At 41.7% G+C, this 15,074-nt stretch overlaps 1 protein-coding gene across 1 annotated transcript in view; it reads left to right on the forward strand.

The window, feature by feature from the left end:
* OXSR1 (oxidative stress responsive kinase 1) overlaps positions 1–15,074 on the forward strand; it is a 95,025-nt gene that overhangs the window by 27,864 nt on the left and 52,087 nt on the right. Inside the window, exons 3-4 of the mRNA XM_053936167.1 lie at positions 1,223–1,331; positions 11,960–12,101. Coding sequence (XP_053792142.1) covers positions 1,223–1,331; positions 11,960–12,101 — 251 coding nt within the window. The remainder of the gene's footprint in view (positions 1–1,222; positions 1,332–11,959; positions 12,102–15,074) is intronic.

Here is a 15,074-nt window from a genome sequence, read left to right on the forward strand (position 1 = left end):
AGCTAAGTGGATAAATCAACATGAGCCTGTTCCTTTGGAGCTGTGATTGCCAGCTCAGGCCTTGCCAAGGGGAAGCAGTGGCTTTGCTCTGAACTCAGTCACAAGCAGAGCTTTGTACAGGAGCAGGAGGAAAATGTGCTGCATTTGTGGGGTGTCCTGGGCACAAGTGAATTCTTCTCAGAGCTCTTTCTTGTACTTCAGTTCCAGGGAAGTCTTGTGCTTAGAGGGAGGGAAGGATCAGGGGTGAAGGGCCTGTGCTTTCCTCCTTCTGTGTGTCCTATGGAGGAATGCTGTAGCTGAGAGCAGAAGTTCAGAGTATGAGAGGATGAGTGTCTGGGGTGGGTACAATTTGTCAGGTTGGGGGACTTGGCTGAAGCACAAAGGCTCAGCTGGGTGCAGTGCAGGGTGCCTGGCTTGGCTCAGTGGATGGCTTTTGTCTATGGACAGCTAAGAAACTGTGAGTTTTTCTGTCCAAAGTGGTGATTTGTGCTTGCATAATGAAATCAATCAATGTTTTCTGTGGTGTTGTTCCCTCTATAACCTGGAAAACCTCAGCCCTGAACCCATCACCAAAACTAAGACTAAGCACAGTCAAAACTCAAAACTATTTAATCTCTCAACATATTTCATATTGTCCTCAATTGGTAGTAGCTACTGACTTTCTAATCTCAAAGTGATCTCTCTCTGCTTCCAGTGTGACAAAGGATACAGCTGTCCTTTGTGCCTTCAACCTAATTGAGCTAAGCCATCTGCTTTCTGCTGGGAAGAAACATTAGGAATAAGAGGCATTTTTCCCCCAGAGGCCAGTATTTCCCTTTCTCATCCAAATGATAGTCTTTAACAGATTAGGCATCTGTTGCATAGTGTTTTACTGAAAGGAGAAGTCAGCATGAACTTCCTGGGTCACAAACTGGAGGGAATTTTTGGGACTATTCTCTTGTAGCTGCGTGGAGGTATTTTGATTGCCACCACTTTGATGTCCTTACCATGGGTTTTTTTGGTTAACTTTTTCTTCCTGTAGACAGACAGGAAGAACACCCTAAAATACCTTTTGGCTCTAGTATAATGCAGCCTGAGTGTTTACAGTATTTCTGTACTTTCTACATTTACCTTCAAGGTATCCTTTTTCTTTGCACCCTTGCAGTGTTTTGAGGAATATAACTTCTGTGCCCGAGGGGTGATTATTACTGTTCAACTGCTAATGTTTTATTTTTCTCTACAGAAAGAAATTCAAGCCATGAGTCAGTGCCATCACCCCAACATTGTATCTTACTACACATCGTTTGTGGTGAAAGATGAGCTTTGGCTGGTGATGAAGTTACTTAGTGGAGGTGAGTGGTCCAATTTCTTTACCCTAAAGGCAGCATAAAACCGGTCCTCCCTCCCTCCTTCCTCTCTCCCTTCTTTACCTTTTAAGGTTCCCACCTGTGAATTAAGGCATTTCATAAATTGTAGAGTTGTTTAGGTTGGAAAAGACTTCTAGGATCAGAAAGTCCAACGATTACCGCAGCACTGGGGGTTCAAGTTCACCACTAAAACCCTGTCCCCAGGTGTCACATCCACACATCTTTTAAACACCTGTGGGGATAGTGACTCCACAACCTCCCAGACAGCCTGTTCCAATGCTGAACAATCCTTTCCATGAAGAAATGTTTCCTAATATCCAATCCAAACCTCCCCTAGTGCAACTCGAGGCAGCTTCCTTTTGTCCTACTGCTTGTTCCCTTGGAGCAGAGCCTGACCCCCTGGCTGTCCCCTCCTGTCAGGAGCTGTGCAGAGCCACAGGGTTCCTCCCCAGAGCCTCCTTTTCTCCAGGCTGAGCCCCTTTCCCAGCTCCCTCAGCCACTCCTTATGCTCCAGACCCTTCCCCAGCTCTGTTCCCTTCTCTGGACACACTCCAGCACCTCAGTGTCCTCCTTGTCATGAGGGGCCTAAAAGTGACTACAGGTGTGGCCTCTCCAGTGCTGAGTAGAGGGGACAATCCCTGCCCTGGCCCTGCTGCCACATTGCTGACCCAGGCCAGGTGCCATTGGCCTTCTTGCCCATCTGCCCACAAGAGCCACACTCTGGCTCATGTTCAGCCACTGTCAACCAGCACCCCCCAGGTCCCTTTCTACCAGGCATCTTTCCAGCCATTCTGTATGAATAATATTTGATGGTAACCCATTCAGCTCAGAAATAGCTTCTCATGTTATGTCCATCAGTAGTAACACCTAACTGGCTTTTGAAAATCACTGCCTGGTTAACACAGCCAGAAAAACTTCCCTTTTTTGGATTTATTCTCTCAGACACTGGAGAAATAACTTCTTTTGAGAGAGTGAGTTTGAAAATTTTGTATCAGTAATGTTTTACTTGAAGTCATAATATTTTCCAGGATCCCTGTTTAAGTTACAGTTGAGACAAGAAATGGAATCAAGTTCTGGATGTTAACACAAAAGGCTGTTGCTAAATCTTGGGCCTGTCTTTAGGAAGACTTCATTTTCCTGGCAGTGCAGCAAACAGGAATTGAAAACTAAAAAAAAAAAATAACCCCTATTTTCTTGCATTTGAAAAAAAAAACCCAACCTGGCTTCTCTATTCTTGGCTTAATTTTGTGGACTGTAAAATGCCATGAGATGATGTGGAAAAATCTGGCTAAACCTGTTTGCATTTTTTACAAGAGCTCAACAATGACCATAAAACATGTCTCTTTGAAGGTGTTCTTTAGAGAATTTCAGCAGTTCTCTTGGGAAAAATCAAATTCCATGCCAGCCTTAAGTCTGTCTCAAAGGGTTTTTAATGTCTCATGTGCTCATGTGTCATTAAGCAATACTCTCTGTTTTCTTAGAGATGTGTAACAGGTCATTAAAGATGTGATGACTGTTTGTGAGTGGAAAAGAATCCCCTGCCAGCTTAGAGCAAGCAGTGTTGCTGTGTGTATAGAAAGTGTATCTATGGGAAAGTTTCCACAACATGAGGAAATGGCATTTCAGGGGTGCTGGAGAGGCAGCAGCAATGGGTTTGGCCTTTTCCAGGAGAGTATACAACCTCTTTGAAGAAAATGCACAGCTGCCTCCATCACTTCACAGCAGTTTTCTGTCACGATGAGGCTCATCCTTGAAACTCCAAATTTGTCTCTGTTCTCAATTTTGTGTGGAGTGGTTTTTTTTGTGTGTTTTTTTTTTTTTTTTTTTTTTTTTTTTTTTTGTGTGTGTGTGGTTTTTTTTTTTGTATAAAGCTGGGGAAAAGTCAGACCATCATTATCAGGACAACACAGATGTAATGACTACACTGGAAAATTTCTGGAAAACTAATTATTGCTTCAGAACCAGCCTCTTGCTGGTGTGAATGATGACCTGCTTCTCATTTAATATTCTCTTTGAATGGGCTTTTATGTTCTTCAGCCTGATAATTGACCCATGTGCAGCTCTGGTATTTAGTGGGGGATTTGCAGTAAAGGAGTGCTAGGAAATCTCCCTGCTTCTTATTCTGTTTCATATGTTGAAGAGTAGGGTCATACAGTAGAAGACAGACCAGTAAGAGTGTAATTCTTCCCTCTCCCCAGCATTTCTGTGAGTCAGTGTTAAATTTTCTCACTTAAAAGGAATCATTTGAAGGCTGGAGGAATTGCTAAAGTAAATAGAAAGAGTTTGAGAATGACCTTTCTAAGCAGGAGGTCACCTTGTGAGGTATTTTTCAGCTGTTTTCTTCCATGTACTTTTTACTTCACACTTTTTTCTATCTGTGCTTCAAGAATCTCATATTAGATCTCATAGGCAGATTCTACAGCACAATCTTAAGACAGGGGAAGAAACTCGTGATTGGAGCTTTCTGACTGAAGAGCATTTTCATTCCCTTTTAATGAGCCTATTTTCAGTTGGTCTTAGGCTGAGTGATTTATGTAACAAGAGACACTTCTAAAACTGCCTCTCATTCCTTTGAGCTTAGTTCTTATCAGTAATAAAGTGGCTCGTTTTGCAGTCATCTGTCATCCAGTGGGAAAAATGATGATCTGGGTTTCTCTACAGGAAAAACCTTTGGGCTGGTTTGTAAACCAGAAAAGAAAAGCAAAGAAAAAACCCTCAAAACAAAACCAAGAACAAACAAGCAAACGAAAAGCCCTCCACCAAAACATACCCAAAACAGAGTACAGAACAACAGAGTTCATTTTGATTAGCTGTTCAAAAAGATTTGTACATCCCAAAAAGTACATATGAAATACATTCTGATGTCCATTCTGTGTTTTGATCGTGGCTTTTGTTTGTGATAATTTATTCTGGGTAAAGTTCAGAATTTTATTGCCTCTCTTCTGTTAGTGTATGGTGGTGTGTGATTTCAGGCTGAAACTAGTTTTAATTTCAGCCTACAAACACTGACCTTATTAATTTGACAAACAGCCCACAAGACAGCCCAATCTGTAATGCAAGCCTTTTTTGTTGTTGTTGTAAGTGCAATTTAATTTATTTTCTGGCTGCAGTCTTTTGTTAAAATCCTAACCTGGTCGTACATGCAAATGTTTTAGAAATGTCTCTAAGGGAAATACTCTAAATCCACGAATTGCTGTTGTCTAACAGTGCCTTGCTGCTCTGACAACCAGAGGGTGCACTCAAAGATCCTTAATTACCTGACTGACATCGTCACTGAAACAGAACTATTTGTCTCCACAAGCACTCTTTTGATGGGAGATTTCTATATTTGAAAGTTGTCAGCAGCCAGGAGGTAGTGCTGGGGAGCTGATGTGCACCAGAGCCCAGCCAGGCTGGTGGGAGCCACTGCTCAGAGCCCTCTGAGCTGGCAAGCCCTGAGCCCAAAGCAGGTGTGGAGTTGCTGATGGCAGAAACGTGGCAGTGATGAGCTGCAGCTGGTAGAGACAAGGGGTGCTGGTGTGTCCAGTTACTGACAGCCTCTCTCAGGTCTGGTGATGTGTGTCTGTGTCAGGTTTGTGAAGTGTTTGCTGTTTCTGTTCCCTTCATTAGAAATTACAGACCCTTTTCTCTAATGCTGGAAGTTCTGTAGGGTTCTAAGCTTAGCAGCATGAACTCGACACCCCAGCCTTTGAGTCCAGTGTTACTCCAAACTAAAATCCAATGGCTATTTCTAGACAGCTGCTGACCTGCTCTTTGCCTCTCTGGCATTCTCCTGTCCTGAATTTTACTCGTGCCTTTTTAAAGCCTGCTGAAGCCCAGTCCTGCTCTCAAACTCCTGTGGCTTTTTAGTAGGAAGAGGAGCAGCTGTGCTTTTGTTCTTGTACTTTTACTGATTGTGACCTGCTTGCTCTTCTAAATTCTGCCTGCTTTTAACAAGAGCTCTCATTTCACAGGTGACCCATGGCTGTAGATAACCTATAAAACAGTTGCTCCTATGAAACAGCTGGCCCTGGTGACTTGCTACATGACAAAACAATTTTTCCTGTCCTAGCCTGCAGCAGATGAAACCTCCAAAATATTTTTAAACTGTGCAAATCCTTTAAATACTGAAACATTTCCAGATAGGGCTCTTGGATATTCTGCCCTCCTGAAGGTTCCTGATGAATTCTGCTAAGGAAATTGCTGTATTGAAATAGTTAAACCTTTTTTTTTCTGAAAGTTTTTAAGATTAGCTAATCAAGTTCTTACCTCAACCTTTGATCTGAAGCTCAGAATGCCAGACCAAAAGAGGTAGGCAAATCTTAGTTCTCTACCAGGGAGTTAGGACATCTTGTTCTACTTCTGCTGTGTTAATCTCTGATCTGGCTCCTCCTGATTCCAACAGAGAGTTATGATCAAAGCATAAACCACACGTCCTTAGAAATCTTCATGTTTATATTGAATTATTTTCTTAGGAGAGCGATACGCTATTTTAAATTCATCTGGAGGGGTTTTGATTGTATTTGTAGAAACACAATTTAATTTCAAACATTTAAGGATGGAGTAAGTCAGAAACAGGGGATGGCAGGGACTGTACATGATTGCAGAATGCAAAGTGTGTAGATACATTGCCACTCCTAACTGTAATAAGAAAAGCATGAAAAATTAGCTTGTCTTCAGATTTTCTCCTATAAATGTCTTGCTCACAACAGCAATAGACTGTTTTGCTCCCTTTATTGTATTATCTTGTTTTCTGCCTTAATCTTTCCATATTTCTTCTGCATCCATGCACATGCCCTGGGGGGAAGGAGGCAAGAAGTGGATGTTTCCTTAGCTTTCCCTCTGAGGAGGTTTAAACAGAGTTAATGTCTTTTCCTTTGTTTTGAATAACTTGTTGTTTCCTTTACTTTGCTACTCTCTAGCTGTATCTGTATTCCTCAGTCCCAGAAGTACTGAATCCAAGCCGTTCCTCCTTTTTATGCATTTTCTTCATTTGTTTGCCAGAGACTGACAAGGTGCAGATTTAATTCTTGGCTCTAATGACAGCCAGGCTCACTGAAACCACTGGCCAATGCTGAGGTGTCTTGAAAGAAGCAGCAGTGAATCTGCCAACTTCTCCTTCTTAAAGGTTCAGCCTGTTCAGCATTAATGTTTGTCAGGTTTGGGGCAGATTTTGGTTCTCACAAAGTTGTGTGGTGATTCCTCAGCACTGTTTTCAAGCCTATTTGTGCCATGCCTTCAAATGACCAATCAATGCAGGTACTGTTACCTGCCTTTTCCCATTTTGCTTCCCAGACAAAGTTAAATGAGGAGTTTTCTTTGCATTCAACTTAAAGTGTATCTTGGTTCTGCCACTTAGTTATATTATAACATGCAAGATATGGTTCCCATAGCAACCAGCTCTGCTGTACATTTTTTTGTTCCTCTGGGGGCATGTAAAATTCCAGCTGGAATATTCCTGCATTTATCTATAATCTTGTTCCAAACAAGCTTTCCTTTCTGCTCAGGTTTTCATGCTCTTCTCTGCTTCAGCCGCAGTGTGCTGAAGCACTAAGCAGTGTCACTGATGACTGTGGATGTTTTCTTCCTCTGCTAAGGAGAAACGTCAGAAACAGGCTTCCTAAATGCCATTCCACGGGCTTGCTGGTGTAGGTGAGGTCAAGGAATCGTGCTCTGGATTTGGAACAGGAAGCCTCAGGGTTTGTGGTGGTTTGCTGTTGAAAGCGAATCAGTGGAACAATTAGGACTTCTTGCCCCGAGGGTGCGATTACACAGAAGTTTTCTTCAGCAGCAAAGCTGGTTTAAGGAGTTCCGGGCTCTTTGGTCTCCACCCTGCCTGGAAAACTGGATTTCCAGTTACTGCAGTGATCCCATTTTATAGTAGGGCTTTGTAAGTGATGTAGGGACACAACAGTGAGGTGGTGAGCTGTGGAACTTTAATCTCATTTTGTCACCATAGGTAATCTTTGGTAATTCACATAATTCATGGTGTTGAAAGAGTCAGTTTTATTGGATATGTGTGGGGTGCAAGTCAAGACTGCTTTTGCTGGGATCCAAGACTGTCCATTGCAAGTGGTCTGCCTGGTGTCAATATCCAAAATCTGAATATCCTTCTCTTACAAGTAGTTACAGGTTGGGCTCTTTCAGCTGAGGGCGAGTCTGTGTACAGGCTCCTTCTGACTCATGCTGTCCTTAGGAGCTACTGCATTAGCAGCTTTTGGAGCAAACTGGGAAGCTTGTGAGTTTGAGCAGAAAACCACTTCCCTCTCAACTGCTGTACAGTTTGCACTGAGAGCTTGCTCTTTACTGAGTAGGTGCATTTCCATGACCATTGGTGTCAGAGTGCACTGAGACACTTGGATGATGAATGACAAGTCATGCTAAATGCTTATCAGATTGCACAGTATCTCTGTAGGCTTCCTGTTAATGTGCTGCACAGTGTGTATTTGATGGGCAGGAATTTGTTTTAGCTGCATTTTTTCCATATCAATCACTAAACGTTGTCTCCTTTCCTTTGTCTTCCTTTGGGCTTTGAGATCAGTTGCTCATTACCAGCTTTCTTTAAACATCCTTGTTAATGACAGCATTATTTATATTTATGATTAGACTCCAGTTCTGACCCTTTTCTCTGTGTCTTGTTTTGTCTTTTCTTGGTATGTGGCCCTTCTGGGCTTGGAAGAGCTTTCCAGTCAGCCTCAGCCAAACTTAATTTCTTTTTTTTTCCCTTTCTCTGACTGAGGGTTCACCTCCCTGTACTTTGAGTCCATACTTGCTACTTGTGAATTTTTAATGAGAAAAATGGGGGAATTGTTGTAATCAAACCTAATGCCATGTACAATACACACCGGAGTGCTTCATAGCATAATTTAAAATAGAGGTTTTATTTTAGAGAGGAATCAAAGATATTTTTTTCTTTTCTGCAGACATTGTAGTGGATTTGTTTTCTTCTTGAAAATCTTATAACTGTTAATACAGAGCAGGGTACCTTATTTCCAGTGTGAACCTCATCCTCTGGCCACTAGGTTCTGTCTTAAAGTGAGATTGAGCAGTTTGCACAAGGAGCACAAATCCATAGTGAAACTGCATGTAAGCAGAGATCCAGCTGTGTTTGGATGTGCTCTCCCTTCCCAGTTACTCCTGAACTGGTTTGAAGCTGTCTCAGAAGCTGGCAGTCTCTGCAGTCATGCTGGTGTTTCTCAGCAGTGTGGTCAGTTTGTTAAGCACATCCTCTGGTGTGGTTTAGCCCTGGTTCCAGTTCAGCTGCAGTAGTTTCCAGTTAATTTTAGCAGTTATTGTATTGCTGGATTGGGAACAGGCCACTGTGCAAAAGAGTCATTTCCCCCTTTAGATTCTGATTCCCCAGTCTCTTGGTCCAGTATAATGGAGTTGGTGTGGGAATTTGTCTGTGTCCTGAGGCAGTGGAGGTCTTACCCAAGTGAGTGTGTCACACACGTAACTGAGACCTCTGGCATCAACTTTGCATTGAATCTGTCAGCCTCATGCTGCAATCCAATCCTGGCCTTCTAGCAGGAGGTGTTTTCCTTAACAGTGAAATTCCCATGACTTTTCCTTTCAAAGTAGCTCCTACCTTGGCTGTGGGTTTCTGTTTGAGGATTTGGTTATTCTGTTGCTCCATGCCAGAATGCTGGAACACTGCATGGAGCAGTGCTGGCAAATGAAGCTTGGCTTTGTTCTGTGTATTCCCTGGTGCTGTGCCTAATGAAGTTGCAGTTGAGTTGTGAGTCAGAACCAACCCTGAAACTTATTGATTTGTGAGTTGGAAAAATCAGTTTCATGGTGCTGTGGTGCCAGTGGCCAAACCCTGAGCAGACAAAGGGGGATGGTCCTAAGAACAGTTTTTCCAGCAGAAGTGTGGCTCTTAGGTTGCTTCTCAGTTGTTTCCTGCGGTGGGCATTTTGCTGATCCCTTTTTGCTGCTCTTCTTTCTGTAGAGGACTGGCAAATTCCCCCACTTCTATGAACATCTCAATGTGAAAGTGGTTTTAAAATAAATGTGCTTAAAAAGTGTCAGGCAGGACTGGGAGCAGATATAGCCTGAGTGTGAATCAGCCTTTTCACAACGAGGGCTGACTCTGTGCATGCCCTCTTGTCTGTCTGCCCTCCACCCCCCTTTCAGGGTTAAATACAACCTCTAACTTGGCTAAATAGAGGATTTTTTGACCAAATGAATTTGAGCACCATATGATCTGCCTCCTCATGTTCCCTGAGCCCTTTGCAGGAGAAGGGAAATGTTTGTGAACTAAGCCTGCTAACGGAGTCGTGGGTGGAAAGAGGACAAAACGAGTACGTGAAGAACCACATATTTTCACTGGACTTCTAAAACAAGTGACAGTTTGTTCTCCAGATTAAGGCTCATTTCAGAGGAAAAACCTGAACAGTGGATGTGGATGGGCTTCTTTGGTGGGATTTTTTTGATGTCATAGAAATTCTTGTCCAGAATAAGAAGCCTCAAAGTTAGTAAGCACGTACTCTTTACATGTGAAAATATGATAGGCTGAAGGCCAGGTGAGTCCTTATGGCACACGGCAGAAGATGATTTTCTCAGAACATAAAGGTGAGATTTCAGTGAAGGGGTTCATCTCCAACATCTGAAATCTTACCTTTCTTCAGTAAAGATATCCTTGCTCAGATGAAGGAAGTCCAACATATGTCAAAACAACCTGAGTTATGTCTGGGTGAAACCATTGGGCAGGACCCATGTCAAAATTCACTAAACATGAGTGTGTTTCTCTGCTTGGGTGGGGTAACGGCAGGCTGAACAGTGAGTATTCTTGCATAAAATGTTGGGGCAATGTTATGTAACTTCATTTATGTATTTTTTTCACTTTCCTCTAGGGTTTTTTCCTATTTTTGTTAGAGTCTTGTGTGTTAAGATTGTGTCCTCTACAAATATCTTGAACTAACCAAAGATTTTTTGGTAAGAGGAAGCTAAAGTTGCTGTTCTGGGAAACCAGTTTATTCCTCAATTTATTTCCACTGGGTTTACTGGATGTCTTGGTGTCTAGGTGAAGCTGGTGCCAGTGGGCCAGAGAAGATGGAAAGTGAGAAATAATAGCTCTGCTGGCTGCAGCAAGCTTTTAGATGAGCTCAGCATATACTGCTTTACACCAGCTGAGGGACACTGTGGACCCATGTAATTGTTTCCTGTGCAGTTTGAATTGTGCAAAATGAGCCTTTCCACATGGTGTTTGTATTCAAACCTTGCAGCTCTGCTTTCGTAGGAGAGTCCAAAAGGAAAATACTCTTCTAAGTGAAAACTGATCTGCACAATTGTTTTGGCCTAGAAATTCAGTTGGGATAGTTAATAAAATAAAAATTAAAGAGGAAGGGTATTTCTATCTACCTGAACCTGAAGGGTGAAAAGAAAATCAAACTAAAAACCTCTTTTGTATTTTTCACTTGCTTCAGGAGTTTACAAGATGAAACTTGTAATTCTCCCATGGGCCAAATTCATGAGAGCTTCTGTTCTTCAGATCCAAAAATAATTTTCTCTTATGTTTTTGATTGTGAGTTAAGAAGAACTAACTTCTCTAAACTTTTCTAAATTAGCTGAGTTAGTACTGGGATGTTCTTTCCCTGTAAGTTTCCTGTTCAAAGACAAACAAAGCTGCAGTTTGTGCTCTCCAGTTGTGCCTGCTTTCCTCATTCTTTAGGAACTTCCCAGAACTGCTGACATTGCTTTGTGCCCATAGCTGTAAAAACCCTACTAGTCCCTATCCAACCATTAAACCATAGAAACTCAAGTTTGAAAGGGCTAAAGGGCACAGGCTTTGGAAAAGAGGCTTAGCCATCTCGTGCTGGAGCAATAAAAAGTTCTGAGAAGTCTCTTCAGTCCAGATGCAAACACAAAGAGGGCAGTACCCAGTGTCTATGAAAAGCAGGGCCTTGCACAAGAGGCCTGGTGCGAGTCACTGGTTCTGTTTATTCCTGGGTGCAGTTTGAAGAAGTGGTTTGGTCTCTAAAGCCTGGCTTGTCATGGAAGATGATGTAATTCACACCATGCTTGGGAGAGAGACTAAACATGCTTCTAGGGAAGGATCTAAGCTATTCCAGTTTTGTACACAGTGAAGAAGGGACTTATTGTCAGAATTCAGTTTCATTTCTTCTGTATTTAATAATTTCCACTTTTTTTTCCTGTTAGGGTTGTACCAGCCCTTAACAGTTGATTTTTTTTCCTGCTACTCCTTTGCACAGGATTTGTAGGAGCTGAAAAAGAGTGCCTAATTTTTGTTGCCTTCAGCTTGTGAGTCCTGGCAGCCCCCTGCTTTTTCCATTTCCCCCTTCAGCTTCTCCAGTACTCAGCACTAAGCCAGCTGTAGCATCAGTATCTACTTAAAAACCTTCCAAGTGTCATGTGTGTGTACATTTAACATTTTGGCTTGTTCAAATAACGTCTCAGTTGCTTGTATTCACAGGGGTTTTGCAGCCCACCTTGAGGCTCTGCCCCCAGGGGTGCATTGTTGCCTCTGCTTTCCTGCAGCAAAAGCTTCATCTTCTGACTCTGATCCTGACCATCATCAGTGAATTTCTTGTATATTAAATGATGATAAATTACACAAATTAACTGTGAATCAGTTGTTCTAGTTTAAACTTAGATGTTTAACTGTTCTCTAGGCTCTGTTTTGGATATTATCAAGCACATTGTGGCCAAAGGAGAACACAAGACTGGTGTCCTGGATGAAGCCTGTATAGCCACAATCCTTAAGGAGGTGCTGGAGGGACTGGACTACCTGCATAAAAACGGGCAAATCCACAGGTATTTTATGTTTTTCTCACTTTGTCATAAAATGTTATTGAAGCAGAGTAGCTGAGCACAAAGTCTCATCCTATAACTTGCTGAGGGCATAAAGAGAGGAAAGTAAAGGTGAGAGCTTTATTAAAATGTAGAATTCAAATGTTTATATTCTATATACTACGTCTACATTCAATGACTAGGCCAAATTTGGGTAGATTTTGGGGTGTTGAAAGTTCTAATATAGGGAATCTCTTTCTAAATGTCAACATTCAGCTGCAAAGTGTAGTTGATGGAAAGCTGGAAAACTTCCACTGGTTTTGTTTCTTGCAGAGCTACAAATTACCAAGAGCACTGTGTAGGCAGAGTTGAGCAATGTAATAAAAAGTCCTTCCAGCTCTGATTTTTTTTTTTTTTTTTTTTGAGGTTAACTGCAAGATCAACATCATGAAATTTGAATTTGAGTAATTTCATTTAAAAAAAGAAATAAAAATAATGGAAAAACTTCTTCTGTAGGCAAAGCCCAGTTAACTAATGGCCTGTGATTTGACAGATCACTGAAATTCGTGGGTTTCTGGTGTTTGTCTGGGTTGTGTTTTTAAATCACATTTTCCTTTCTCCTGGTGTCAAGGTGTGGTGTAGTTCAGTAGGAGATGATGCTAAGCTGGTCTGTTCTGGTTTAAAAAGACTGAGTTTGCAATCCTAAATATGTGCTGAAAATAGAATATACTGCTTGTGGGTAATATACACAATCCCAGCCACAGACTGCAACTGGAACAGCCTCTTCTTTCTTGGGAATTTTGTGAGCTTGGCTCTCTTCTGGTACAATGCCATTATAAGCATTGCTGCTGCTGTGCTGGAGTAAGTTTCTGTCCTCTTACAGCTGCACAAGAAGAGGTAATTTTTTTGCCGAAATGTTACTTTAATTAGAAAATACAAGAAGTATTCATAGTTTCAATCAAACTGACGGGCTTTTGTAGGTTATTTTGGATTAAAATGAAAGAAACAATGGAAATGATTCAGGTGGAATTCTTTTCCCTGAAGGAAGTCTCAAATTTCAGTTTCCAGTCTCAACTAAAATTCTGATTTAACAAGAATCATTGTCTTCATTGGAGACAGTTTTGATTTCATAGCTGGTTGCTTGTTGCTTAACTTTGTTTTTTGAGATAAGACTTGAGGCAGCTGTGGGAATTTAGAGTAAAGTAATAAACCAACTTACTTGCCAATTATATGGCAGTAAATTTTCACTTTGCCATAAGTAATTGACAGAACTGTGCTCATCTGTGACCTGCAGTAGGTTTGCTTGGCTGATTTAGTTATCTTCTGGTCTAGTGAAATTGAAATATATATGTTAAAGCAGCAGAAACCTGTTAAATTTCAGTTTCTTGGAAGATACTGCATAATGTTTCATGTATTGAAGAGAGGTGGCTCTCCATTTGGCTGGCTGGAGTGGAAAAGCAAAACTAGTAGATGTGGTAAAGATTAGAGATAATATATTTATGAGTGTGGTGTGGGGTTTTTTTTTTAGTGCACTCAGCAAAAATACCATGTTCGCAAAATTCAAACTGCTAGTTTGAAGAAAATATGATTCATATTGAATAATTTGGAAGTGAACTGGACAAACCTGCTGTGACCATTCTCATCCTGCTCATTGAAGCATTTTGCCCAAATTTCAGCAGAGAAATCAGAGCTGTGTCATTGCTGCAGCTTAAGGTTGTGGTTATGCATCAGCACTTTTGCATGTGTTTCATCCCTATATTTTGGGGCTGCTCCAAAAATTGTGTAATACTTTATCATAGGAAAGGATTTGGATTATCTCATAGTGCTGGGCACAGTGGTCTGGGAAATTTGGAGAAGTGGGATACAGAAGGAAAGTTGTGTGGTTTCCTACCTGTGATGCAAAGCTGTTTTGGCTGCTGGCAGAAGACAAGCTGACATGCCTTTGAGGGATGAAACATGTTTCCTTAATGGAGTTCATCATGCTGTGTTCCATTTTATCCAGATGTGCGTGTGCTACTGAGGAAAACACAGTTTAAGGCTGTAGTGCAGCTGGGACCTTTCCTCATCCCTAGGAATATCTGTATGGTTTTCCCATTTTGCTTAATGCTAGGGGTCATAATACTGGTCATGCCTGATGGGAAAGGCAGGTGGAAATCTTGCAGCCATGCCTGAGATGCTCTCAGAGGAAGTGTTTAAAATAACTGAACTTTGGTCCCCTGGGTCAGCTTAAAGTATCTGGCTCTAAAGGAAAGCACATCAAGTGATGGCTGAACTGCAAATATTGTATCTGTAGTGTGGGGCAGCTGTACTCGGGGTGAACTTTAGGCCAGAGCCAGATCAGCTGTGAAGGGTCAAAATTGAAGGGTTTTAGTTAAGACCTGGAACAGCCAGCCCAAAGCAAGCAGCCATCCAGCAGAAAAAATGTTCAGCTGGTTACACTAAATATCCAAACTCTGCTTGTATTACGCCTTGGAGAAAACAACTTGATAAAATTAGAGACACAGTATGAGTGAATGACTGTAATTAGCACATCTGAAGTTGGACAGGCAGGCCAGTGGCACAGCCCAAACGATGAATATTGGGTCCCAAATGTAATTTTGTGGGCACTGTAGACCAGAAGTGTGGCTGTAAATCACGGGTGAGATCAGAGAACATATTTCTGTCAGTGGAGCAGCTCAATACTTCTAAATTATGCATAATCTTAAATGGGTAAATGAAGTTAACACGTGAAAAACTGGCTTAATGAAATTTTGCTACTGCTGAATCTTGCTATGCCTCTGCCTGCCTTGAACTTAATGCCACTTCCAATTAAGGTTTGGGGAGCTGTCTTGGTGTGGAAGTGCAAATCCCTGCTTTGGACAGGAGAGGAGTTTGACAGTATTCTCTAGAGGAGATTAAAAAGCCAAATATCTATTGAAGGCTTAAATTATATTTTTTTCTTGTTTACTTTCCTAATTAACAGCCAGAGCGAGTCTGAAACTTGAATAGACGCCATTG

The sequence above is a fragment of the Vidua chalybeata genome, chromosome 1 (genome assembly GCF_026979565.1).
Source record: "Vidua chalybeata isolate OUT-0048 chromosome 1, bVidCha1 merged haplotype, whole genome shotgun sequence".
Taxonomy (NCBI): domain Eukaryota; kingdom Metazoa; phylum Chordata; class Aves; order Passeriformes; family Viduidae; genus Vidua; species Vidua chalybeata.